This window comes from Anolis sagrei, chromosome 1 (assembly GCF_037176765.1).
Source record: "Anolis sagrei isolate rAnoSag1 chromosome 1, rAnoSag1.mat, whole genome shotgun sequence".
NCBI lineage: Eukaryota > Metazoa > Chordata > Lepidosauria > Squamata > Dactyloidae > Anolis > Anolis sagrei.
In genome coordinates, this window is record NC_090021.1 from 268,736,213 (window position 1) to 268,762,438 (window position 26,226).

At 37.4% G+C, this 26,226-nt stretch overlaps 1 protein-coding gene across 2 annotated transcripts in view; it reads left to right on the forward strand.

The window, feature by feature from the left end:
- The window catches only part of EHF (ETS homologous factor), a 50,495-nt gene extending 35,385 nt beyond the window's left edge, over positions 1 to 15,110 (forward strand). The window contains exons 5-10 of one of the 2 annotated variants that reach the window (XR_009630743.2): positions 2,665 to 2,733; positions 2,830 to 2,898; positions 7,611 to 7,676; positions 9,116 to 9,311; positions 10,540 to 13,952; positions 14,083 to 15,110. Coding sequence is in view for 1 of the 2 variants with exons in the window: in XM_060764880.2 (XP_060620863.1) it covers positions 2,665 to 2,733; positions 2,830 to 2,898; positions 7,611 to 7,676; positions 9,116 to 9,311; positions 10,540 to 10,639 (500 nt within the window). In the remaining variant the exon portion in view is untranslated. Of the gene's footprint in view, positions 1 to 2,664; positions 2,734 to 2,829; positions 2,899 to 7,610; positions 7,677 to 9,115; positions 9,312 to 10,539 lie in introns of both variants that reach the window. The other variant, XM_060764880.2, reaches the window with a different exon arrangement.
- Positions 15,111 to 26,226: the final 11,116 nt, after the last annotated feature.

Below are 26,226 nucleotides of genomic sequence, written 5' to 3' on the forward strand. Positions count from 1 at the left end.
TGTAACTTTTCTGACAACTTAAGATGTACCAGCGGGGAGTGCTTATAAATTGTGCAGAACTACTGTTCTTATACTGTGCAAAAACACAAATGCTTCCTAGCCCCACTTGGGTGAGGCTTGTTTTTAGAGAAAATAATGGATAGATCAGGTGTCCAAACACCAAGAGGGTGTGTGCTGTTGTGAGGACATCGGTTTGGGGCTTTGGGGTGCCCAAACACGTAGCTCATAAGTAGAAAATTGGCTAAATTCCTATGTCATAACTCTTCACCTAACCAAGCACAGTGACTTAGTAACTGATTCATTTTCAGCTGCGATCACATTCTTTACTGTAAAAGGCAAATAGATCACCAAAATGACTTGTATTTTGAAATATAAACAAAAGCAAACTTCATAGTTCCTAAAATCTAAGTTTTGTAACAATACTCTCATGAGTGTCATATGCAAACTGTTCATGTGCTATAGTTCAAAAGGTTACCTTGAAATAATTGTGAAATCTTTGTTTCCTTTCCTCATTACAATAAATCCTATTGGTACTTCCAAATTCAGCAGACCCATTGAAACACCAATTGGATGTTGAGTCAACACTAACATAAATCAGGTTGTTTCAGTGAGCCTGCTGTATGTACTCTACCCAAACTCAGTTGTTTTTTATTTGCCTTGTTTTGTCTTTCTCTGCTTTATATGGACAATGATATAACTGCAGTTCAGTTCTATGCAGTCTTAAGCCCCAGGAGCATATGCCATCCAAAGCAATCTTAAGCACATTTGCTCAGCAGTAATGTGCTTGATTTCAGTATGACTGATACCTGTATGAGTTTGCATAGCTCTGCAGCGATAATCATGGTTTATATGAAGTTGAACACATCTTTATATATATATTTATTTATTCCATATATTTATATCCTGCCCTTCTCCCCACAAGGGGGACTCAGCGTGGCCTCACATGAGCATCAGAGGATGCTAACAGCATAAATACCATAAAAATTACAATTCACAATAACATCATTTTAAAACATTGTATATCATCAGTAAAATTTAACAATAAATTAATAGATTAACGTTCATTCAGTGCCTTCTGCTGATTCCCATTTCTCTATATCCCCTTTTACTGGTAATTCTGCTGAAGTAACCCACATTAAAAAATCCTACTTAGTTCTGAAGTTTTATGCTGGTGTTGAGCAAATCATTGTGACTCAAGTCCAATCTATACAGCAGAACGACTGCTTCAATTTCAGTGAGGTCATTATGTTCACTGGCCTTTCCTTGGTCTTTTTGTTGATGCTGTGTGCCTTCCAAAAATTATAACAAGCTGAAGGTGATCCTGTCATGAATATTTTCTTCACAAGATTTGTTCAAGGGGGTTGCCTTTGCCATGTGAGAGTGTCATTTGGCCAGGATTACCCAGTGGGTTTCCACAGATCAGTTGGGTTACTGACCAAAACAAAATATCATCCATTGTTCATTACAACAACCTAAGTGAGGTAACCTTAAAGATCCAACATTCAAACCATGAAGTGTGCAGATGTCTCATTCTAACCAAGTGAACCATTCTATTTGCACTCTACTTTCATCCAATTTGTGAGATATTTAACTGTTAAACTTTCTATGCTTTCTGCTTATTGTAGATTTTAGTTGTCTATTCTTAATATTGAAATGATTCTTCTTCTTTTAATCTTAAAACAATCTCGTGTACATCAGCTAAAGAGGTGTGGAATCTTGATATATAGCTCTTTAAGTTTTGCTGGGTTTAGCCAGTTGTCATTTCTATGGCTGCTTCCATTCCTTTTTGAGATGGAAGTAATTCCTTGAATTTGCAGTGAGGCTCTTCCACTTTTTTAACAAAAAGGTGTGGTTTGCTGCATAGGTCCTATAGTGAAAGAGTTCAATTTTTTGTTAAGACTTTTACCACCTTATCACACAAGGGGCTTTTGACCCCTTGCTTCTCTTCAGATACGGGGCCTGCTGAGCGCCATTACACAATGCTGGCCGTGCCCCCACCTCATTAATTGCCAAAGTGGCAAGAAAGCACCACAAGACTCCTCTTCACTGACAATGCAAAGTTAGCCATCTTTTGGGTAGCTCTGATAGAGCTACTCACATTTTTTGCCCCCCCCCCCATCTGATGGGGAAAAGGGTAATGCGGCAATGTGCATTGCCGCCCTTTCCCCCATTTGATGAGGGCAGGGACAGGGCAACAATGCACCTTGGCCCAATGCCCCCATGTGATGGGGGAAGGAGGAAGGGTGTGCGGGTTGCTGTGAGGCATCACATATGTATTCCATTTGACCAGCAATTACTGGCGAAATAGATTTAAGTGGGGGGAGGTCAATATAATGAACTCCATAGTGAAAAAGTGCCATTTGACTGATGTACATTATAACACTAACACTCTAATTAAAATTAACAATTTTAAAAAAATCTAAAAAGAGATAAAGGAGGACAAGGGAGGAATACTTTTTTGATTAAATATATTTTGGAATTAAAACAAAACAGGCTGGAGGGTGTGATTGCAATGTTTGCATCTGGTGCTGGGAACTGCCTGAAAATAGGCCATGGCAACAGTATCTGAATATGATTGTAAATGTTTTTTAAAACCCAAGAACTACTGTATCAATATTTATTTATTTATTTATTTATTCTTGTGTTTTTTGTTCTTTGTTTCAGATCCATGTGCAATGACATCCTGGAAAGATGACAATTATTTCTATGACAATGGTTATGGAGGCACAGTAGGTAACTAACAATCGTTTTGTAATAATTCTGGGAGTTTAAAGGATTTTTTAAAATACTTTTTCTACTTGAATTTTTCTCTCCTTTTTCACTTTTCAGAATTAGTGGACAGCAAAGCCTATTGTCGAGCACAGATTTCAATCAATGCTGCTAATCACCAGCCTATCGGTAAGAGTGATCACAGTTTTCATGGTGAAAGGCTATGCCATAATCTTTGAAACATTTGCTGATGTTTTGAAATTCTGTTGCATTATTTCATGTATGTTTGCAATATGATCCATAGTGCCTTTTCCTTTTCTGAATACATCTTGGATATCTGGCATTTCCCTCCCCATAGAAATGATAGAATTCACAAATGCCCTTCATTTGGACCATACAGAATTCTGTTTCCAGTAGCATCCTTGTTGTTGTTTGTGGAAATTATAGCAAGTGCCTAAGTGGCAGCTGTGTGAAGGATGGCTAAATTGCTCCTGAAAGAGACTTCCACATTTGAGGCGTGTACTCTGAGAAGACCCTGGTGTAGAGGGTAAGCATTGGTCTGTGACTGGAAACCAGGTTTGAATCCCCATTCAGTCAAGGACACCACTGTTTAAGTGTGGGCAAGTTATGGTTCTCAGTATCAGAGCAAAGCAAAGACAAACATCTTTTGAACAAATCTTGCCAAGAAAACCCCATGTTAGGTTCTTCTTAGTGTCACCATAAATTGGAAACAACTTGAAAGCGCATAACAAACTCTAGTCAGGAGCAAAAAAAAAAAAAAGAGAGAGAGAGAGAGAGAGGTTTAGGCCTATGTTTACTATCATTCTGATCTACAGCAGCTTTATAGCCCACACACTTCAAACACATGATTTCAGCATCTCATGTTTGTCTTTACCTTTACTGTCCTCCCATTCTCATAAAATGGCTGTCTGCTCTTCAAATCACTCTTGACAGTTGTGTGTTTCAGTTTCAAGTTGTGGTGTGTTTATTCTCATACTGGTTATTCCTGGTGGACAAGTGACCTGCCAAGGGCACAGCACATTGTAAAAACCAAATTTGTATATTCTGGAAAAAGAAATTGTTCACTCTTGAATCATATGCAAATACTGGGCATTTTTTTCATCCTCAAATTTTGCAAGATACCTTTGTTGAAACATATATATTCAGCTGTCATAGCATGACCTTCAGAAATACTTTGTGCTTGACTTCAACTGTCCTTCAGAAGGTGAACTGCAACTCCCAGAATTCCTCATCACTGGTGACACTTATATAGCACTCGGGGGCTTGCATTTCAACAACTTGTAGTTCAGCTTCTGGATGGCTGCAGTATACATTCCCATGGACTACAAATGTGCCATCATTATGCCAGATGAACAAACATATTTAATACATGCTCTATATATCTGAGCATGTATTAGGTATGCCTTGGAAATATGTAATTATTTTTGCTTTACAAAAATAATTACAAAATTTGTCAAAATAACAGACATGCTAGAACTGATCCTACAAACAGTGTGATCCCACAGAAAATGTGGTGCCCCTGTTTCCTTTGTGCCTTTTGCAAGCAGAGAAAGTCATATCTGTATCATCCAACTCCAGTAACTTAGCCTAATATTGCCAATTCTCCGGAAACCCCTTAAGTTTCTAAGTGATCATTATGAGCCTCACATTTTTTTTACAACCCAGTAACATCTTAAAAAATTATGAGCTTAGCACAGAGAAGGGGGAAGGAGAAGACTGAGCACAGCAGGAAAAATACCCTTCTGACAAACAGCAAAGGGGAGGAGGGTACCAGTATGAGTCCCCCCAGGGGTGAGAAAGGCGGTATATATAAATACTGTAAATAAATAAATAAAATAGTAAAGGGAGCCACAGCTCAACAGTCAAGTCCAAGATAGTTCTGAGGTACTTCTGAGAACTCAGACCTATAGAACTACTCCTACAAAGTATTTGTCTAGCAGCAACAGCAACCAAGTAAGCAAGACAGCATGGAATATTTTACTTTCCCCTGTTCATAGCCTCCACACAATCTTCTCACATCCTTGGACTTATTGCATGATAGTGCTTCTTTCCTGCTACTCTCCTGGTGTCTGTTTAATTTGCAAACCCAAACAATACATTAATGACTTCCTTTTGTAAAAGAAACGCCTTCAAAGGGTCTCCATCTTGGAAGGTAGCTGAAAAGGAGTGACATCAAGGCAAAGTTATCCTTGTCCTCCTGCAATTAAGATTTGCTTTGTGTGATAAACTCCAATGAAAGCATCCAGAAATACCTGTTACCTATTTTTATTTTTACAAAGAAGCTTCTTTTTACAGTCTGCTTACATTCTCTCAGATGTCTCTTTTCCACTCAACATCTGTCTGGTTCAAAGTTTTTAGTAGCATTAACACGGGGAGGATGGAAAAGGAGGGCTAGAGATTGCAGTACAGTGACAGCATTAATCAATGCAAGAAAAGCTTGAGCTGGATAGTCAGCCACCCTGGATATGGCTGACTAAACGTCATGACAAACAGCAGGTAGCTCCAGAATCCCTTATAGATCACGGTGAACACCAAAACAGAGAGAAAGAGGGATAGCAGATAAGCACGTCTCACCAGTTACCAGAAGCATGTTAAAGAAATACAGATCTATATGTTTAACAACAAAAATGGAGATTATTAAGAAGTGGTGGCTAATGAAAAAAATATTGTGTATCTCTCAAAGTTTCAAGCCAGCTCTCAAGGATTCAAAGTGTTTTTCTTTACATACGCAAGGGTTACCTTTCTTGGTTGTTTAATTTCTCCTGTTTATTTTGTTAGTCTTGGATGCAAAATTCTCTGGATCATGTTGAACTGCTCTTCTTTTGAGGGAGGAGGTTGGAACCTATCCCTATTCATTTCATGTTATTTCTGCCGCTGGTACCAAATTCTCTGTTAAAAAAGTAATTCCTATGAATACACCTACTTTATCTACTGAGCTATAACTATATTTAACAAGTGTATACAACACACATTTTTATCAGTGGAGAAATCTATAAACAAATGTGTGCATTAAGAAAATACATATCCCAAATATACAATTTAGGGGGAAATTGTGCTGAAATAGAATTTTTGTGTGCAGAAGTAGAACAGGACAAAATGGAAATCTGAAAAATGCAATGGAAATGAAATTGATGAATTTTCACACCCCTACATCATGGATTGAACAATTGAACAACCCAAGTGATTTGGGTAGAATAAATACAACTCAAATATAATAGGGGCTCCCCCCCCCCCCCCAAAAAAAAGGGAATAACAGAACAGCAAAATTAGATCAAACTAGTTTTTAAGCCGTGGTAAACAGGAATATTAAGGGAGTAATTTTAAATTCCTAGTGTTCTCATTCTCAGATCAAAATTCATAGTTGCTTCAGGTTTCATAGAAGGCTTACTTCAGTTAAGGGTGGAAATATTGTGCTTTAATTAATTCTTGTGGCTTTCCCACAAGCTCAGCAACTTGCACAAGAGATTGGTGCTCTCTGAACTTGCCAGCGCAGAAGAGGCACAACAGTTGTAATTACCTGTGAGTGAAGGACTCACACACTGTCTTCCCCTTCTCTGGTTTGCAACCCATTTTCCTGAAGTGCTTATCAGTGTTGCAACAAAATTGTTCAAACAAGTTTGTGCAGAGGCTGGTACTTACAGTAAGTCATTTGCACATGCAAATAGGGTGATTTCCCTTGCAAGCTGTGGTGGTTGCTGATGCATGCATGTCAGCAGAAGAATCTGTGTGGGCGTTAAGCTTCCTTGGCACTAATGATCTTGTGAAGCAGACACAACACAGGTTCCTGGCAACTGTAGTTTTGAATAGCCCATGTTTGAAAGCAAAGTGCCTGGTCTCAACTGGAAAAATAATGTTAGATTAGATACACATGTGATCTGTTTTTGTTGAAAAAAGCCATCATTGTCCTGTGACCTCATCACATTGTAGTTTTGAGGGCCCTTTTTTCTTTTCTGGGCAGGGACTGTAAAGCCACATCAAACAACACTGGCTTGGTCCTGCCTCCATTCCTCGCAAAGTGGAGGGGAAGCGTCACAAGATGCTTCTTTTGCCACAACAGAGGAAAGTGTGTTTTGGGTAGCTCCAGTAGGGAGGCTGCACAGGGTGCTACAAGGTATCCCGCATGCCTGCCGTTTCACCAGCAACTTTCACCATTTGAAGAAGTCCCTAGTGTTTATCATCATGAATTCTTTATATATCTGGTAATTCATATTTCTAAGGAACCTAAGAATGAAGATTAGGTAGGCTATGAATGAGAAGGTGGACATGGTATTTCTACCTCTCTATGACATTTAAACTTTGTCAGTTTTGCTCCTTTTTGGGCTGGTAGTGAAGAGTCCCTATCTTTATGCTTTATAAACTTCTTGACACAACTACTGTAATGCATGCCCACTGTACTGACCTTTGAGACCATTTTAAAATGCTCAAGCTGAGGCTTTTACTTAGAGACGCATATCAAATTCATTTAATTCCAGCCCTGTATTAATTTGAGTCCTTATGACAAAGGCATCCTCTGTGACATCCTGGGGTTTTTGGGAAGTCTGTAATCATCATTCTCCTCTCCACCAGCTACTACATGCATAGGCTGAAGGAGCTCATATGAAATCTCTGGAAGGGCAAAGATTAGGGAGATGTGGTATAGATTTGCCTGGACAGAACTTTGCACTATGTCTCCTGATATAGGTTCTTGGGCATGATTTATTTCTCCTTTTGAAATCCTGCTTTTATGCAAGTTTAGTTGAATATGATATAGTAAGTGGGCATGGACTATAAATGCTAATTTTGCGAGCTTTACATCAAGCCTTACATTGTGAACTTTACATTGTGATTGTGGCATGGCTCAAGTATGAAGAATTAAGAACTGACACCATTTTCTGTTACAGAAGATTCTTCAGATGTTAAAAGAATAGCCCAAGAACACACTCCGAAATCACATAACAAGAAGCACAGTAAGTCAACTGCTTTCGATCTAATGCAATACAGGTGTAATTCTTCTTAAGTGCTTATGATGCAGATAGCATCCTGACAACGACAACTCTCGCTGCAATTGACAACACAGGCGAACTGTAAAGTGGATTGGTTGTGAGAAGTAACATTTGCAATGGCCATGGATGGGAGTTTAGGAGAGAAAGGTGCCATATTATCCTACAGCTCTAATGATACAGTTTGAATATATTTATTTATTTATTTAAAACATTTATATTACGCCCTTCTCATCCTGAGGGGGACTCGGGGCAGAGCACAGCATATATATGGCAAACATTCAATGCCGGGACAACAATTCATTTATGCATACATAAACATTAAAAACAGTTATCTCAATATTAAAATACACTGTTTAAAACCATCTTGGTCATCTGCGTCAAATCTAATTAGCCTGGTAAAGTTTTCTATTGCTGCTTTATTGCACTGTCCCAAAAGCTTGGTCCTACAGCCAAGTTTTTACCATCCTTCTGAAGGACAGGAGGGAGGGGGCCAATTTGATCTCACCAGGAAGGGAGCACCAAGAAGGCCCTCTCCCTTGTCCCCACCAATCACGTCTGTGACAATAGAGGGACGGAGAGCAGGGCCTCCCTGGAGGATCTTAATCTCCTCTATGGTTCATAGGGGGAGATGCGTTCGGACAGGGTGGCTAAAATGATCAAGGGTCTGGAGAACAAGCCCTATGAGGAGCACCTTAAAGAGCTGGGCATGTTTAGCCTGAAGAAGAGAAGGGTGAGAGGAGACATGATAGCCATGTATAAATATGCCAGAGGAAGTCATAGGGAGGAGGGAGCAAGCTTTTTTTTCTGCTGCCCTGGAGACTAGGACACGGAACAATGGCTTCAAACTACAAGAAAGGAGATTCCACCTGAACATTAGGAAGAACTTCCTGACTGTGAGAGCTGTTCAGCAGTGGAACTCTCTGCCCCAGAGTGTGGTGGAGGCTCCTTCTTTGGAAGCTTTTAAACAGAGGCTGGATGGTCATCTGTTTGGGGTGCTTGGAATGCAATTTCCCTGCTTCTTGGCAGGGGGTTGGACTGGATGGCCCATGGGGTCACTTCCAACTCTATGATTCTATGATTCTAGGAAAATTTGGCTGGGGCTGTTTAGGGTTTTATAGGCCAAAACCAGCACTTTGAATTGTATATGGAAAAACAGGAGGTGCAATGTAGTGTACCCAGAATATGAGTTAAAATTTTGTATTATTTTTTAAGGATAACAGATGTTGAAGCCTGATTTTGGAATCAGAAGGGGAATACATGCTCTAGGAAAATGAGCACTAAAGTAGCCAGGTGTTCCTCAGTTTTTTTTATATTTCCTTAAATATAATGTATATTGGGTTATGTGGAATTTTGTATATGTGTGTTTGCAAATAATTTCCTCCTTGAACATGATTTTATTTTAGCTCCTCGAGGGACACACTTGTGGGAATTTATCCGAGACATCCTCTTACATCCAGAGAAGAATCCAGGATTGATTAAATGGGAGGATCGATCTGAAGGCATCTTTAGATTTTTAAAATCTGAGGCAGTAGCTCAATTGTGGGGTAAAAAGAAGAATAACAGCAGCATGACTTATGAGAAACTGAGCCGTGCCATGAGGTAAGAAAAAACAGAAAGACTATGGCTTACAATTGCTTGTATTTAGTGAATATGTGCACACACGCCTTCAAATCACCTTAGTGACTCCATGAATTTCATAGTGTCTCCTTTGGCAAAAAAGACTCAGATGTAGCTGTGACAGTTCCTTCATTTAAAATATAGCCTACAGCACCTGGTATTCGTTGGTGGTCTCCCATCCTATTCTAATTAACTACTCGTAATTTACTACCTTTACATATGGACCCAAATTATATGGTCACATTACATTGAATAGGAAAAAAATACATACTTGCAAATGATGCAGTCATCTTAATATTTTTAAAACAATTATTTTGCTTCCAATAAGATTCCTATTGCAAAACTGAAATTATTACCTATAAATTTCGCCAGGCTGATTTCATTGTAACAGTCTATAATCTATCATGATAGCAATAAACATGTCCAGCATGTCAGGTTGCTGGTATCTTCCTAAAATTGTTATATCAAATAGTTGTATCAGTCCCACCTGCATCTGAGTTGCCCAGATTTGGAGGTCTGTAGGCCTTGATTTGCCAGTATGATGTTAATGGAAATTAGTGCATGAAATATTTAAAAAGGGAATGTAGAAATTACATCTAAAAGATATTGCTACAAACCAGCTACAAGGAAGACACTCCAAGGCTTAACTGCATGAAGTCAAAAGTGGGGAATGCTTTACAATGTGGGTGAAATGGTCCCACACTTTGGCCTCAGCATGTACCACTGCCACCTTCCTTTTTCCATGTGCTCATCAATGCAGAGAAAAGAGGAGAGATTTGGTCCATGTCACCCTCATCCTGATCATGCATGGTTGGGCTACTGAAATTCTACTTGAAGAATCTTACCCACCAAAACCCTTATTTTTAAGTATTATATTTCCTAGATTCCTTTGGAGTTGACCATGCTAGCTGGGAATTGTAGGGCCAAAAGTAATGTTTCCACATTCTGGTTCTAGCATTGGCTATGGAGGGTGTTCTGTGGGAGGACAGTGTTCTATTTCATAGTTTGTTATACACCAGATTATATTATCAGAGGAACAGTAAGCACTAAATTATATTTCTTTTTTTACTTGAAATGAAATAAACTGTTTTCTGCTTAGAGAGAAAAAGAGCTTGTTTGCTGAGCCAAATTCTGAATTTCACCCAAGAGTTCTTCTACAATCATTACTAAATATATTTTTGTTAAATCTGTTTTTTTTTATTTTCAACAGGTACTATTACAAAAGAGAAATTCTTGAACGTGTAGATGGCCGAAGACTAGTATACAAATTTGGGAAGAATGCACGTGGTTGGAGAGAAAATGAGAACTAAAGGCAACTCAAAAACAACAAAAACCAACCCCCAGTAATTACAGTTATATAATAGAGCTACCACTAGAAGGAACTCATAGTGGATGTAAATATTTCAAAGACTGTTTTCTTCTATTTATGTACAAAATTGGGTGGAAGGCAGTAATCTACTCTAGTGGGAAGAAGGAACTCTGTTTTTTGTTGATGTTAATTATTTTTTATTTGAAACATGTCCTTCTACAGGGAAAATGTACACAGGTTTCTGTGAACAATGATAATGTGGTGTGGTTGTGTTTGGGTATGTATTTGCCTTTCTTATGAAGATGCTTGAAAAGTGTATTCTGGGATAAATGTGATTATTATAATACTGTGAGAGTTGTATGCTGTGGGAGGAAATCATAGGGCATTACTTTTTATTTGAGAGGCTGAAATAAGGCCTATTACTTCCTATATATGAAACAAATGAGGACTTACCTTTTTTTTCTCAGTTGTAAGGATAGTATGAGGAGATCTGTCCATGCAATGTCATGTCTCTCTTATTAGACGCAGCAGCATGCTAAGAGATAATCAGCAAACTTGGCCTGTTGCTTACGTCTTTCATTGGAACAAATTATGGTTTGGCTTTATTTGGAGTCTTACATTTAGAAGCAAATTTGATTCTTCAATTGAAGATTGCATTATGTTGACATAGAACCAGCTCTCACTCAGAAAGGATGTTTAAAAATGTGGATTAGTTACATTTGTGATATCACTGAAAGGTGTTTTTTTTAACTAAGTGAAAGGTTTCCATTTTTGTTTAAAGTTAATGTGGTCCACATGTACTGAAATCATGTCATACTATGACAATGGGCCCTTTCACATTGCTCACTTCTAATTCTGTGATGCCACTTTAATTGCCTTGGCCGCATCCTATAGAATCCTGTGATTTGTCACTTGATGAGTGCTACAGCTCTCTGGCTTAGTATATGGAGGTCCCTTTCTCACAGACGAATAAATTCCCACATTATCTGCTTTGAACTGGAATATATGTCAGTGTAGACTTACATAACCCAGTTCAAAGCAGATATTGTGGGATTTTCTGCCTTGATATTCCAGGTTATATGACTGTGTGAAAGTGCCCTTAGTTACGTCACCTTAAACTGCAACCCCCAGGATTACATATGATGTTTCCATGGCTGTTGAAGTAGAGTCATAGTAGATTCATAGTACTATTGTTACACAGTGTAAAACTACCCCATGGTAGAGGTCAGTTCTCAGCTTGACTTTCAGTACAATTTTGTCCTTGCAAAGGGTCACATCTCAAACCTTTTGTATATCATAGCTAAATGACAGAGATTGTGCTTTGGGACATGTAAAGGATACTCTTTCCCATACTCCCATAAATATGATGTACATTGGTCTCAGCCTAACAGAAGTGCTAAACCTCCATCTTTATTGCACTACGTCATATTTGCACTCCCCTACATTCAAAAATACAGTTCTATTTACAGGGACTTTTTTTCTTGTTGTTCATCTTGTTTTTTTGGAAGAGCATTCAGTCATGTGGTATGCTTTGAAACAAGACAGCTCAGATGCAGATTTAACACTTCTGGTGAAACCAAGAAATTGTTCTAAGGGCTATATTTTAAAATGGCCCCTTTCACATTTCTCTAAACTAATATGTACCTCAATTGCAAATATTTTTAACTCTAATTCCGTGTTTCCATTTTGGAGTTGTTTTGGAATGGGAGCATAGGAGCAGGATAAAGCAAGTCACAGGATAGAGGAGGGCTGCTGGAAAATTGATCACTCTTTAAAGGGGATCAAAGTTTTGTGCTACCTTAGACAAACAGATTTATTATGGTATAGGCGTTTATGGACTACTGCCCACTTTATTTGCTGCAACAGGTCAATGTGGCTCCCTCTCTGGTCTTTACAGAGAAAACACACCTGGGCATGTCAGGTAGACAACACCTTTTTCTGTACAATTCTTGCCAAAGCTGTCACCATCAATTAGAGCTATGTGACATTTTTGACTTTACATAAGATGGGCGAGGCAGGTTCATCTTATTTACAGATGAAGTCATAAGACTCCGTCCTTCAGAGCATGTATTTTCTTCTTGTGTGCATATGTTTCATTATTCTGAATAGTTGTTCCATCTCAATGATTTTGCTTCCTTTCTCCTCCACTTTTTCCACATCTCCATTTTTAAAACTTGATGAGTTCGTGGTGTGTAATTAATCCTCTTTCCCTCCATAAATGTTAGACACTGGTCTCAATTTATCACTCTTTTGTGATTTGGGTATTGCCAGCATGAAGGGCTGTTGAGCCAAAGAGGCATTTCAAATGTGCAATATGTGCCATTTTTAGATATACACATATATTCTAAAGAATAAACACCTTCCAGAAGTCTCAGGCTGTACCTTCAATTAACAAATTCCTGGCAATTAAAAAGAACTTCACAAAGTGCTTTTTCTTTGGGTAATATGAGACAATAATTGAAACAAGTTCTGTGGTTTCTGCAAAACTGTAGAAAAGCTGGTGCCTGCAATGGCATGTCACAATTGTGGTGACTTTAAGGGAAGCCCTTGGGTACTTGTACTCACTGCCATCTTTTTTTCTTATTCTTTTTGGCCCTATATTTTTCTTGCTTTGGAAATTTTGCAACGATTTCATAATTTCTCAGACCATAGAAATCAAATGATGTGGAGATTATGCAATTATGTAAATGTATGTCCTCGTGGAAAAGATGACATTGTAAAGATTATGTGAAGAGTAAACTGTGTCAAGATTTTGGGAAAGTTTCTTTTTGGATTACTGCTATCAAAATTCCTTAGCCAGCAACATGAGTCTGGGAGTAGTCATCCAAAAAATGTCTTTTCCTTGGTTAGAACAAGGTACGTGAAGAACTGGGTGAATATTGATGGCATACTTATTCTGCAGACTTCAGCTGGTAAAATACGTACTGTGTATACTCATGTATAGCTCTAGAAATTTTAGTTAAAATATTGACTCAACTTGGGTCAATACATCCACAGGCCACTATAAATAATGTATCTTAACCCTTATAAAAAAAAAAGGAACCATCCCATTTTCTGAATATAGTAAGGGGTGGCACTGGTATTTTCCCCTCTCTGTGAAAAGGCCCTTGACTTATCCCTGGGTCATACCAAAATCCATAATTTATCCCCCAAATCTGCCCTCAATGTATACATAAGGTTGATTTATACATGAGCATATATGGTATGCTTTTATCATGGAAAGTCATGGGAAACAAAGTATGATGACTTTGCCATGTTTTGCTTGCATATAAAACAGATTTTGCAAAACAGTTGCTTACAATAAAATAATGCTTGTTCTAAATCAGTGGTTCTCAACCTGTGGGTCCCCAGGTGTTTTGGCCTTCAACTCCCAGAAATTCTAACAGCTGGTAAACTGGTTGGGATTTCTGGGAGTTGTAGGCCAAAACACCTGGAGACCCACAGGTTGAGAATCACTGTTCTAAATGAGCATGGTTTCCAGATATGTTCACCTGAACACAGTTTCCCTTAAACAGACTACTCTCTTTAGCCACAATTCCACTAATTTTGTGAATCTCTTTTAGCACTCTTGCCATACTGAAAACAATGTATGTTTGGCATGCATATGTGAACTTTGAATAACATCTAGTGAATAGTTTCTTTTCAGGTCCATGTTCCACTTCCACTGGATTATTAGTTAATCCCATACTATTAATCTAAGATAGTGAACAATAGAGTCAGATATTTATGACTGTTTTTAAAATGTTTCTCATTTGATTACACGATGCCATAGATTTGCAAACAGAGCCAAAATAACATTTACTCTGCCATAAAGAGAAAAGGTAAATTTATTATGTGTCCTGGGTCTTGCCAAGCACACACAGCCCCGGCCAAAATTGAACCTTTTTCCAGTTTTAAGCAATAGGACATGATGAAGACATGAATGTTTGTATCAGGTTGCCTTTTAAACATAAAGGCATTTCCTGAGATTTAATGTGTTTCCAAAAATGGAGGACTCTTTTTTATTAAAAAGGTGTATATTTTATACTAATAACATATGTATAGATTTGTATTGTAATATAATTTTAAAGATGTGTAAAGCTCTATATAAGAAGAAGATGTTACTGTATATATAGAGATAACTGTAAGAAAATCAGATGGTCAAATAATCTGTTGATCTGCTATGCAATTTTGCTTATCACATTTTTGTGTTGAGTGCAGATTGATCTTATATTCATAAATAATGACTACTATATCCAATGTGGCTCATCTGAGATAAGTGTGCATAGGATTTAAGCCAGTCTTTTTAAAAAGACACATCTTGAGACATGTTTCTTGCCATATAAAATGCAGAAACTATTATATGCTGAACACCACAGTTTTCATGTTTCCAGAAAATGAATAGTATCTTGTTTAATCTGCCACAGAAGTGCCGTATTAGTTGTAACCACTGATTCTGTCTAATTCTGTTAATTAAAAACCAATGCATTTTCTCTGTGTGGTGTTTTTGTTAGTAAATAAATTCCCCACTGCAAGAATGTGAAAATATAATAAATTGGTTTTTGTATGCTCTCAATTAGATTCTAATTTAGAATGACCCTAAGGCAAGATTCATTCAAAGAGAGAGAGAGAGAGGTTGCATTTACTTTCCACTGAGGTAGAGGGAGTATGACTTAAACAATGGGTTTCCAAAATGAAGCAGGGGATTCAAATCCTAATCCAATGATCAAACCAGTACATCATGCTGGTTCTATTGTAGTAATAAAAAAACAGGAAATTAGAAGCATAGCAAATATAGAAATTCCTGTCATTAAAAGTTTTTTTTTTAAGAATTGTGTTCAGAATTCTCACTACTTCTGGTATAATTGTCTGAACACAGGGTGATTAATTTTGTGATGCTTTTTAAAACTGTTTTTTGTAAGTCCAATGTCTCCCCCAAAATTGCAGCTTTTCAATTTCTTAATAGCATGTGATAAAATATGCAAACATTATTAGTCCCCTTCTGATATTAAACCTCCCACATTTCAGATATGTGTGTGTTTGCTTTTATGTGCTTTAAGAGTGTTTTGGCAGCAAATTTACCTTGCTACCACTGCCTCTCCTCCCAGAAACTGCCCTGTAGGCAAGACAAATATTCCTCTCTTTTGGCTTCATCCTTCTAGTAGTGCAACACTTTATTAAAACTAGCTGGTATACACTAAAATAGTGCACATACACACTATAACCTATGCATTGGTGTATACACGCAGTACCCTTCTTTAGCAAGCACTCAGTGAAGAATAATATAAAAACTATGCCATTTACTTGGAAACACCCAGATGTATAAATATTTAACACTTACTTTAAATGGAATGCAACTAGGGCAAGAATAAGGTTGAGAATGAAGCAAATGATATGTCTAATTACAAACAAACACTTAGGAGAAGCCCAGTAAAGTAGATTGGAAGGGGGGGGGGATGTGATGATTATAGTAGTAGTATCATAATCATGATTAGCTATCTCAACATACAGGGCTAAAATTGGCAGCATATGCCAATCTAGCTCCAGTCACCCATGGAGCCAACTGGCTCCCATCAGATGATGTTGTGCCAGATCCATGGGTGAAGGAGGGTGGCACCAGCATGTGTTGCCATAATCTATGGTGGGGGGGGGGGGGAGCCACACGCACCATGAATGCTTCATGTGCATCACACATTCTTCACATGCACTCACACTACCTCCCATGTGATTGCCCTCCCGGTGATGCGAGGAATGGGTGCTGGGTACCCCACGCCCAGGGTGAAGTGCAGCATTACCTCCTCCTGCTGCCAGCCATCTGATGAGGTCATAATAAATAGTGATCATGACTGCACATCCTTTTTTAATGGCTGAAAGAAAATAGGAAGTAAACATCTGGGAGAGTAGGGCTGGATGACACCAAAGGAGACACTTGAAAGTACAGTGGGCTCTCACTATCTGCTGGAGTTTGGTTCCAAGGCCGCCTATGGATACCAAAATCTGTGGATGCTCAAGTTCCATTGTAAAACCAAGGTTTCCTTTAGAATTAAAAAATATTTTCAACTTATGGATAGTTGGATCCGTTCACGCAGAATTTGTGGATGTGTAGGCCAATTGAACAGAGCTGTACTAGTTACTCAATATGGTCCTACAGTTTGGTTCCCAAGACAAATTTAGCCCCGGGGTCAAAATGGCTTCCTGTTCATGATTTAGATCTATCATTAAAACTGGGTGAATAAATTATGGCAAGGCTTGAGAAATGACTAGTGGTATAAGCTACAATTGTCCCACTCTGCCAATCATGGAATCTGTTTTAACACACAACACAAGCAGATAAGGTTGCCAAGTTTTCAAAATACCTATAAGAGACAGCTGAAATCCATGACACAAAGAGTTGGTAATCAAGGAGCAGCGATTCACATATTTGTGTACTACCTAGAAATAAGTTTGTCTCAGTAGAACATAAACTTGTGAATCTCTGCTCCTTGGTCATCAACTCTTCATGTTATGTATTAACTTATTTCTCGGTAAAATTAACATAACTATTCAGATGTATAAAATACATGTTGCAACATTTTGTCTGTTTGAAGGGCTCACACTCTTAAAATATATTTGGCATTTTATTCTGTCTCTATAAAAAGATAAGTTAGATAGCCTTCTAATAAGGGACATCCCTTATTTCTGTCCTCAAAGAAGAGGCATCACTTATAATAAGGGACACATAGGAATCCTACAAAAAAGGACACGAGTCTATTTTAGAAATGCTGTTTCTTTTCTGCTTAGCCTACCACATCTTTCCCCTACAATGGTGGTTCTTAACTTGTGGATGTCCAGGTGTTTTGTCCTACAACTCCCAGAAATCCCAGCTGGTTTACCAGCTGTTTTCTGGGAGATGAAGGCCAAAACATCTGGGGAACTACAAGCTGAGAACCACTGTCCTACAAGATTTCTAATGAGCCTACAGTGCCAGGAAGCAGATGTATGTAACTGGTCAAACAACTGGAACAGTTCTTTGCACTAATATTAGCAAGTAAGATCTTCTTTTGGTGCTGTCCTGTTCTGCTTTCACTCACTATGACTGTGGTTCTTAACTTGTGGGTCCACAGATGTTTTGGCCTACAACTCCCAGAAATCCCAACAGCTGGTAAACTGGCTGGGATTTCTGGGAGTTGTAGGCCAAAACACCTTGGGACACATGGGTTGAGAACCACTGCACTATGAGATGTAGCAGATGAGATGAGTTTCAAATATTATGAGCTTTCAAATATTATTTCATGTCACTCTAAATTTTAAGGCAGCAAAATACATGAAAAATGCTCTTTCCAGTTACTATGCTTCTAGATAGACCAGCAAAGCAGTGAATACATTTTAATTCTGATTAGCCATTGGAGTGAATTAGGTGTTCTCATGTCAGTGGGTCAGTTAATCAATTTCAGGTTTTAATCTGTTTTAAAGGAACATGTCAAGGTATCCATCAAAGAAAGGTAGTTTTAAAGAAACTATCCCAAATGTGGAATGGATTTATTGCCACAAAGACATGGGACCCAGCAGCCACTACTGAGTGCACTGTAATAACTTTTTTACCTGTGAACTTGATATTCTGGTTTTAAAACTTCATTCAACTCAATCATTCAGAGGCTTGGCTGCCAATGAAAAGTAGCCACAAGGAAAATAGATAATTATAATACTTGCAACATCTTGGCCCTAGTAGTTCAAGACTGGAATTCATTGTATAGTTTATGTTTGCGCTAAAGTAGATAGAAAATACTAGATCTCTGTAACAGTTCTCAAATGCTTTGGTAATTAAGACTAGAAAGAGTTTCTCATAAGAAAAGATAAAAATGGACTTCAAGCGATATTACTGTGATGCTGAATTTATGAAAGGAGCTATTATGAGAAGGTTTACATTCTCTATTAGGCTATTGTTGGCAAATCCACAAAGAATAGAAGATTCAATAAAAATGAGACATCATATAATCTAGGCACTGTATGATCACTTATGGACACATTAATTGCATGGAGAAGTGTTTTGGAGAATGGGCTCCACATAATAGAACCATCATGCGTCTGGGACCATCATACAATCAAGCTCAGTCACCTGGTCTGTCATTTCTTTGTAGCATTCAGTCTAATACGTACACATTTTAGGAAAATGGTTTCTTTGTAGTATGTTTTCGAGGCCATTGACACTGTGGAGCTATATGAAAAGGGGCCAGGATTAAAGCACACAAACCTTGTTTCATGCAGAAAATATGAAGAATATTGTATGAAAAAAATACCTTAAGGCTATGTGTATAAGGTATATATTAAACAAGTGAAGTTTGTGTTTAGGCTTAGGTCCCATTTACAAGATATATCATTATTTATATATAAACAAATACAAATATTCCAATATCTGGAAAAAATGAAATTCAAAACATTTTTGGTCCCAAGCACTTTGGACAGGGAATACTCAATCTGTATGTGTATTAATCTACTATTATTATTTTTAAAAATGATTGTGAAGCTGTATTTAGATTATATTCATTTTCTATAAATCCTGAAGACCTTTCTAGAATGCTACTGTATGTGATTATGAATTATAAAATTCCCCATACTACTTTATCTCCATAACTAAGAACAATGAAAATTTACAGTGTTTGTTTTGTTCATAAATCTTAACTTTCTGGATATTTAGTTGTCTCCAGCCACCTAAAGGCAAAGCTATATACAAAATAGCCATTTTCAAATCAACAAATTTTCTCCATCACAAACATCCAATATTTTACATTGTTCCAATAGTTTAACATCTGTTCCCTTCAACATTTCTTCACCAATTAGCATACGAAAATATTTTAAGGATAACCACATTAATTAAAACTAAACAGAAAGGCCCTCAGGAGATTTTCCTAGAAATAATTGTGAGATGCCAATTTAAATGCCAAATGCAGATTGCCTGAAAATAACTTATTCTGCTGAACAAACATATGGTTATGCATCTGAAATTACGCCATGGAATGATGGAAATCAGTCTAGTGCTTCTCCTAAGCAATGCCCTACATATTTTGGAATCCACTGAAATGACTGCAGCATGGATTATACTGACCTTTGGTGTTTAATTGTATATATTTGCATCTAATTCATTTATAGCTGCCCATAGGGATCAATTGCTGGCCCATGTTCAGAGTTCCCTACTTTCAGGACATTTCTGCCTCTTCTCAACCCTGGAACTCCTTGCCTCTCCATGCTTGAAAAGAGGCTGAAGTTTCCTATGAAGTGTCCTATCAAGAGAAATGTTTTCAATGTGATGAGGTTGATTCCATTCACAATTGGCAATGGCTCAATTTCTATCGGGGGGATGTCTGCTGCAGTCTGCCAGAAGTTGACTGGCAACCACCACCCAGGGAACCTTTTCATCGGCTGTCCCAAGACTGTGGGTCAACATGCTGGAAGAGTTAAATGATCTGTGAGAATGTAAAAACAATGTAAAGACCTATCTCTTCTGGCAAACCTATCCGGCCAGTATTTAAACATGAATTTTAAATGTGTGTCCTTTGTTTAATCTCTGTTTTGAGTAATTTAACATGTATTTTATAGAAATATATTTTAATATGTAGTTTTTATAGAAATACATTTTAATATATGTATGTAGTATTTTTACAATGCTTATGTGTTTTAATTATTATTTAATTTATACTGCCTCAAGCCACAAGGAGAGGCAGCTAAGAAAATAATAATAATAATAATAATAATAATAATAATAATAATAATAATAACCATATATACTTGAAGATAGCAAAGTTTTTGAGTCTTTTTGGAGGGTTGAAAAAGCCTCCCTCAGTTTATAATGGGGTCGAGGCTCCAATGTCTTCTCTGCTGTTACAACTGTTTCCAGCCATTGCTTGCAGGGTATGATATATTTCTCTCTCCTCTTCTTCTCCCTTAACTGTGGGCTTTCTTTTCCTCCCTCACTCTGTTTCTCCTCCCAGGCTGAAGTTGCCCATTTTGGAAACTCTTATTTTTTAAAAGAAAGAGAGAGAGAGAGAGAAAGAAAGAAAGAGAGTAGAAATCTTTTGCAAGTGCGATTTCTGTGTATCTAAATATATTAGCTTTTGGTTCCCTTCAAAGTGTTCACTGGCCTTTGCAAGCCCTATAGATCTTTAAATATGTTTCTATATATGTATGTTTTTCTTGAAGTCTTTGGAAATAATGGATATCTATATCTATATCAATATCTATTTGTCTGTCTATCTCTCTATCTATATCCCCATTCGGGGTCTCTTGTGGTGCAGTGGGTTAAACCACAGAGCTGCTGAACTTGCTGACGAAAAGGTCGGCGGTTCAAATTTGGGGAGCAAGGTGAGCTCCTGCTGTTAGGCCCAGCTTCTGCCAACCTAACAATTCGAAAAAATATGTAGAGATTTCCATGTACCTATATATCTGTACCTATATGTATAAATTATTTTTATATATGAATTTTCTCCTCACATGTTTGCAAGTCTCTGAAAATCTAAGATGTATATATAGATATATAGATATCTATATATAGATATCAAATATATATAAAGAGAGGTACTGATATTTCTGTATATATAGACAAAGAGCTGTCTAGATAGATAGATATGAATATATATAGAGAGAGCTTGCAAATATGGGGAAAATGCAAACATATATATATATATATATAGACATGTCTAGATAGATATAAATATAAATATAAATACATAGGGCTTGCAAATATTGCAGAAGGGAAATGCACATATATAGAGAGAGAGGATTTGCAAAAGTTTCAGGGAAATGCATATGTGAATTTCGTATATAGAATTATATATCCATATCTAGCTCTGCATTGTTTATATAGGCATGTTTGCCAGTTACTATGTTGGAAGCCAGCCTGAGTCCCCATAAGGAGATAGGGTGGAATACAAATGAAGTTATTATTATTATTATTATTATTATTATTATTATTATGTTATTGTTGATACCATATTTTTTCTGTTTTTCTGTTACTTTTCCACTTACAGAGCTAGTTTACTGTTTTCCTTTAAAATATGGTAAATATTCAAAAACATTTAACCCACTGAAGCCTCAATTAATGTAATGATATTGGTTTTTATTTTTATTTTGAAATTTACCAATAGATGCTTCATTTCCCACCCTAAGCTTATACTCGAGTCAATACATTTTCAATTTATTATATGGATGAGGAGGAAAGGAGACAGAGGTCAATTCATCAGGTGTAATAACACAATAACAAGTGACTAAATGCCGTAAAGGCACCAGATCCTGTTTGATCTTGAACGTAAAACAGGGTCAGCTCTGGTTAATTCTCTGATGAGAGACCACCAATGAATAGAAAATACTGTAGACTACATTTCAGAGGAAGGAACTGATTAAACCACTTTTTATTATCTACTCAAGAAAACCCTATGAAATTAATGGGGCTACCATAAGTCAACAGGTGACTTGAAGGCATACATATACATGGTAATACAATATGTTGAAGGATCATTCAGATCCCTGATTATGAACATTCCAAAGTGAATGGTAGAGATTTCTTTTAAAATTAGGACACATTTTACTTTATTTTTGTTACTGGTTAAACCTCTCTAAGAGTTTTTTTAAAATATATATATATATATATTTGCAAAATAAAGAATTGGGGAGAGGGTCAGAAAAAAAGAAAAGAAAAGTGAACCAGTTCTTCTTATAAGAGAGGAAAAGGAGTTGTTTGTGTACAAATAGGATTATTTATTTATTTGCTAGAAATTTCAAATGCACTGTGAACTGGTGCACATCTTTTAGGGGGAAGAAAAGTACTGGAATTCCCTCTATGCTCCCTTCCTTCCCAAGTTCTCATTTCCATCTCCTAGAACTATATTGTGCTGAAATATACAATTAAAAGTTTCACAGTTAATGGCAGGCTTTCAACATTGAGATTTCCAATGAACTATGAGGGTAGAATGAATCACTTTAAATATTGTAGAGCTATTTAAAGTGCAGAAGGCAAAAACAATAAAACTAAGCTATAGAAAGTATAATAGGCCTATTTTTACAATTCTTATACAAGTGTCAAATTACAGATACACTAGGTAGGTAAATATAAAAAGGTCAGCTGTTAAATTCATGCAAAAACATAAGAAAACAATGCAACTCTTGTTAAAACTGGAAAAATTAATTGTTTATGCTTAAATTGTTTATATTTTTATGAGATGTGTTTTATTGTTATCTGTGCAGCATTGAATTTTTGCCAGATTTGTAAGCTGCCTTGAGTCCCCCCCCCCCCCCTCAGGTCGAGAAAGGTGCGGCAGAAATGAAGTATATAAATAAAAATAAAACATTAGCTTATAACATTAGAAATGTGAATATAATCAAGAAGCTACCAGCATATTTCTATTTAACTTTTGCCCTTGATAGTGACAGATTGTTTATGTTTTAATTATTTTATCATTTTGAACTTTTCATAGTCTGAATATCATGTCAGCATTTGGGTATCTGTTTTGATAAGTAAAAGGACTAGGCAAGTTGGAATAGTGATTTGAGCATTGGTTTGGATTCCTGCTCATCCATGGAAACCCAATGACTGACCTTAGACAAGTCACACTCTGTCAACCTCACAGAAAGGCAAAGGCAAATACCCTCTGAACAAATCTTGCCAAGAAAACATTGTGATAAGGTCATCATGAGTTGGAAAGGACTTGAAGGTACACAATAATAGAGCCAGAGTGGTGTAGTGGTTCAACTCTCATACCAGGATTCTGGGGGGCCAAGGTTAAAATTCCCACCCAGACATTGAAATCCATATGTGAATTAGGGCAAATCCTACTCTCTCAGCTTTAGAAGAGGACAATGGCAAATTTCATCTGAATAAATTTTGAAGAATGACGTTTGCAGAGAAAATCCTGGGAAAGTCAGAGTTGACTTGAAAGAACACAACACAGACAAAGGGCCAAGTATGGGAAATTGCTTTCAGGCTAAGATCTAGAATGAATTCCAGATAAGTTCTTTGGGGCTTAAGTTCCAATGGTGGGGAAAGACCACAAACAGCAAATTCTAGTTGAATGTTCCTACAAACAGTAACTGGATCATGGAAGAGACATTTGGACTGTTTTGGAAAGAGATAGTTAAGATAAAAACTGGGAAAATACTGAACAGTATCTTGAGTAAGCAAATGTTGCTCTCTGTACAATCCTGGAGACATGGAGTGAGACCTCAAAGGGACTGGAGTTCTCCTACTCTTTAACTAAATGGTTAAAAACAAACAAAGCATTATTTTGAAATGGCTAAACCTGCTCTGAAACGGACAAGGTACATTAATATTTCATGTGAGACAGGTCATTCCTGTAGTTTATATTATAGATCTGATATTACTATTCATAATCATATAGGTGTGCAGTCTGAATAATAAAACCTTGTATTCTCACATAGTTCAAACTAGGATAGAAAAGTCATATGTATATGTAAATACTTTATTAAGAAACATGGAAACAAAACAAGCAAAGAGAGAGAAACTAGATGTTACACAACTATCATTCTGACATAGTTTAGATACTGGGTGAGTTTCTTCAGTTTCTATAGATATGACAGAGATAATCTGTTCTGGGTTTTAATTCATATTTTAATGGAGTTAGCCAAGGTGCTGGACCATTTCCTCTCAAATGGCTAACCCTCTGGGTACCCACACCCTATTTTAAAGCCTAGTAACTACCATTGGCTGTAGTTAATTTACTAATAGTATGGGTTCTCCTTCCCTCTGAATCTAGGTACATCAGATTGGGCATTAAATTGCACCTTTAATGGAACAGGAAATCACACAGTTAACCAGAAAATGAATCCCTTTGTCCATGAGATGATGCAAAATTAACTTTTCCTCCATACAGGTAAAGAAATTTTGTTACTGATGAACTAAAATTTTAGTGGCAAGTATATATAAAATTCTTCGGTCTATTTATTAGGAGAGGAAGACATAGTGTACCGTCTATTTCTGTTAGTATTGTCTTTATCAGGCTGAAATCTGAAGGGCCTGATATATTTGCAAGGGCCCTGTGTGCATTGTTATGCTGCATGGTTTTGATAAAATGTAGTACTGTACTAGGTGTTCTTTAGAGACGTCAAACCTTGCTTCACAGCTAATGCATGGCATCGGTCCATACCACAAGTTGTGCAATTTTCTCCAGTAAAAATATTGCTATTTTCTTGGGGATTAAGATCATTATTTCAGTATGAACTTTGTCAAAGGAAGAAGGCCAAGGCTAAAGGAATGTTTGCACATGCTGTAGCTTCAAAATAGGAACAAAACATGGGTCAGATAGAAGAAAGATTCTTGCATTCAGCAAATATCATTTCCATTCTTTCTTTCCTGAAACAAACAACAAAACCTTCACCACTTTTCCCTCTCAGCATCTGTACCTGAAATGTCCACCTCACTTTGCCTAAGAACTGGATTTGTCCTGTCATGTTTGCTAGGGTACATGGACAGGAAGATGCTACAGAGTGCATGCCCACACGGACTTCCTTTAAGTAGTAGTTATTAGTGGAAACAGAATGCTTGACCTGTGGGTCCCCAGATGCTTTGGCCTTCAGTTCCCAGAAATCTTAACAGCTGGTAAACTGGCTGGGATTTCTGGGAGTTTTAGTTCAAAACATCTGGGGACCCACAGGTTGAAAACCACCGATCTAGGGCCAATGAGAACAAGGAGGTATCAAATAAGTCCACTAAATAACAGCTCAGAACCAGGCTCCCTCATCATCTGAATATTGTTTTGTATCTGTATATCAAATAAATGAGTTTACTTTAAGCAAACATTCCTACATAGGGCAGTACTCAGAATGACTACAGTAAAATCAATATGAGAGCCATTAAGAGAATGAAATGAAGTACTGTTAACAGTTAGGCAGTGAGAGGGTTTATTTTTTAAAAAAAATAAACCTAGATAAATGAGTACCTTTTAAGTATTTCTCCAATTACAAGTGTGGAACTGTGTGCTTCACATGATTTAGGCCAGTATTAGCAAATTTCTGCCCTGTGGGCAGGCATGTAGCCACTGGGGGGGGGGGGGGGTTGGGGGGCTTCAGCCCCCCCCCCCCAATTCTCATGGTGGTCTGCAAAAAGGCCTTACTGGTACATTATTTAGACTGTTATGTTTATTCATATCATATCACCATGCTCAATATATCTCATATGCATGGGGGCATTGGGGTAATGATACAAAAGGTTTGCTAGGGTAGACCCTCTTTCATTCAGACTCAGCCCCCCCCCCAATCAAACTCAGCCCCCCCCCCCCCAAAATCAAAATCCTGGCTACAGGCCTGCCTCTGTGTGTTTTGGACATCAACTCCCATAATTTCTAACAGCTGGTAAGCAGGCTGGGATTTCTGGGATTTTGAAGTCTGAAACAACAAGAGAGCAAAAAATTTGCCTCTACCTGGTCTAAACCATGTGAAGCACACAATTTAGACTGATTTAGACTAAGCAACAAAGGCACTAGATCTGTCCATACTTATTTGGAGGTAAATTCCACTGAATTCAGTGAGACTCGCCTGTGGAAAAATATGCATAGTGGTCACGCTGTACATCTTAGTTTGTCAAAAGATTTTACTGTTGAGCAACTATTGATTTTGCAGAAGTTTGTT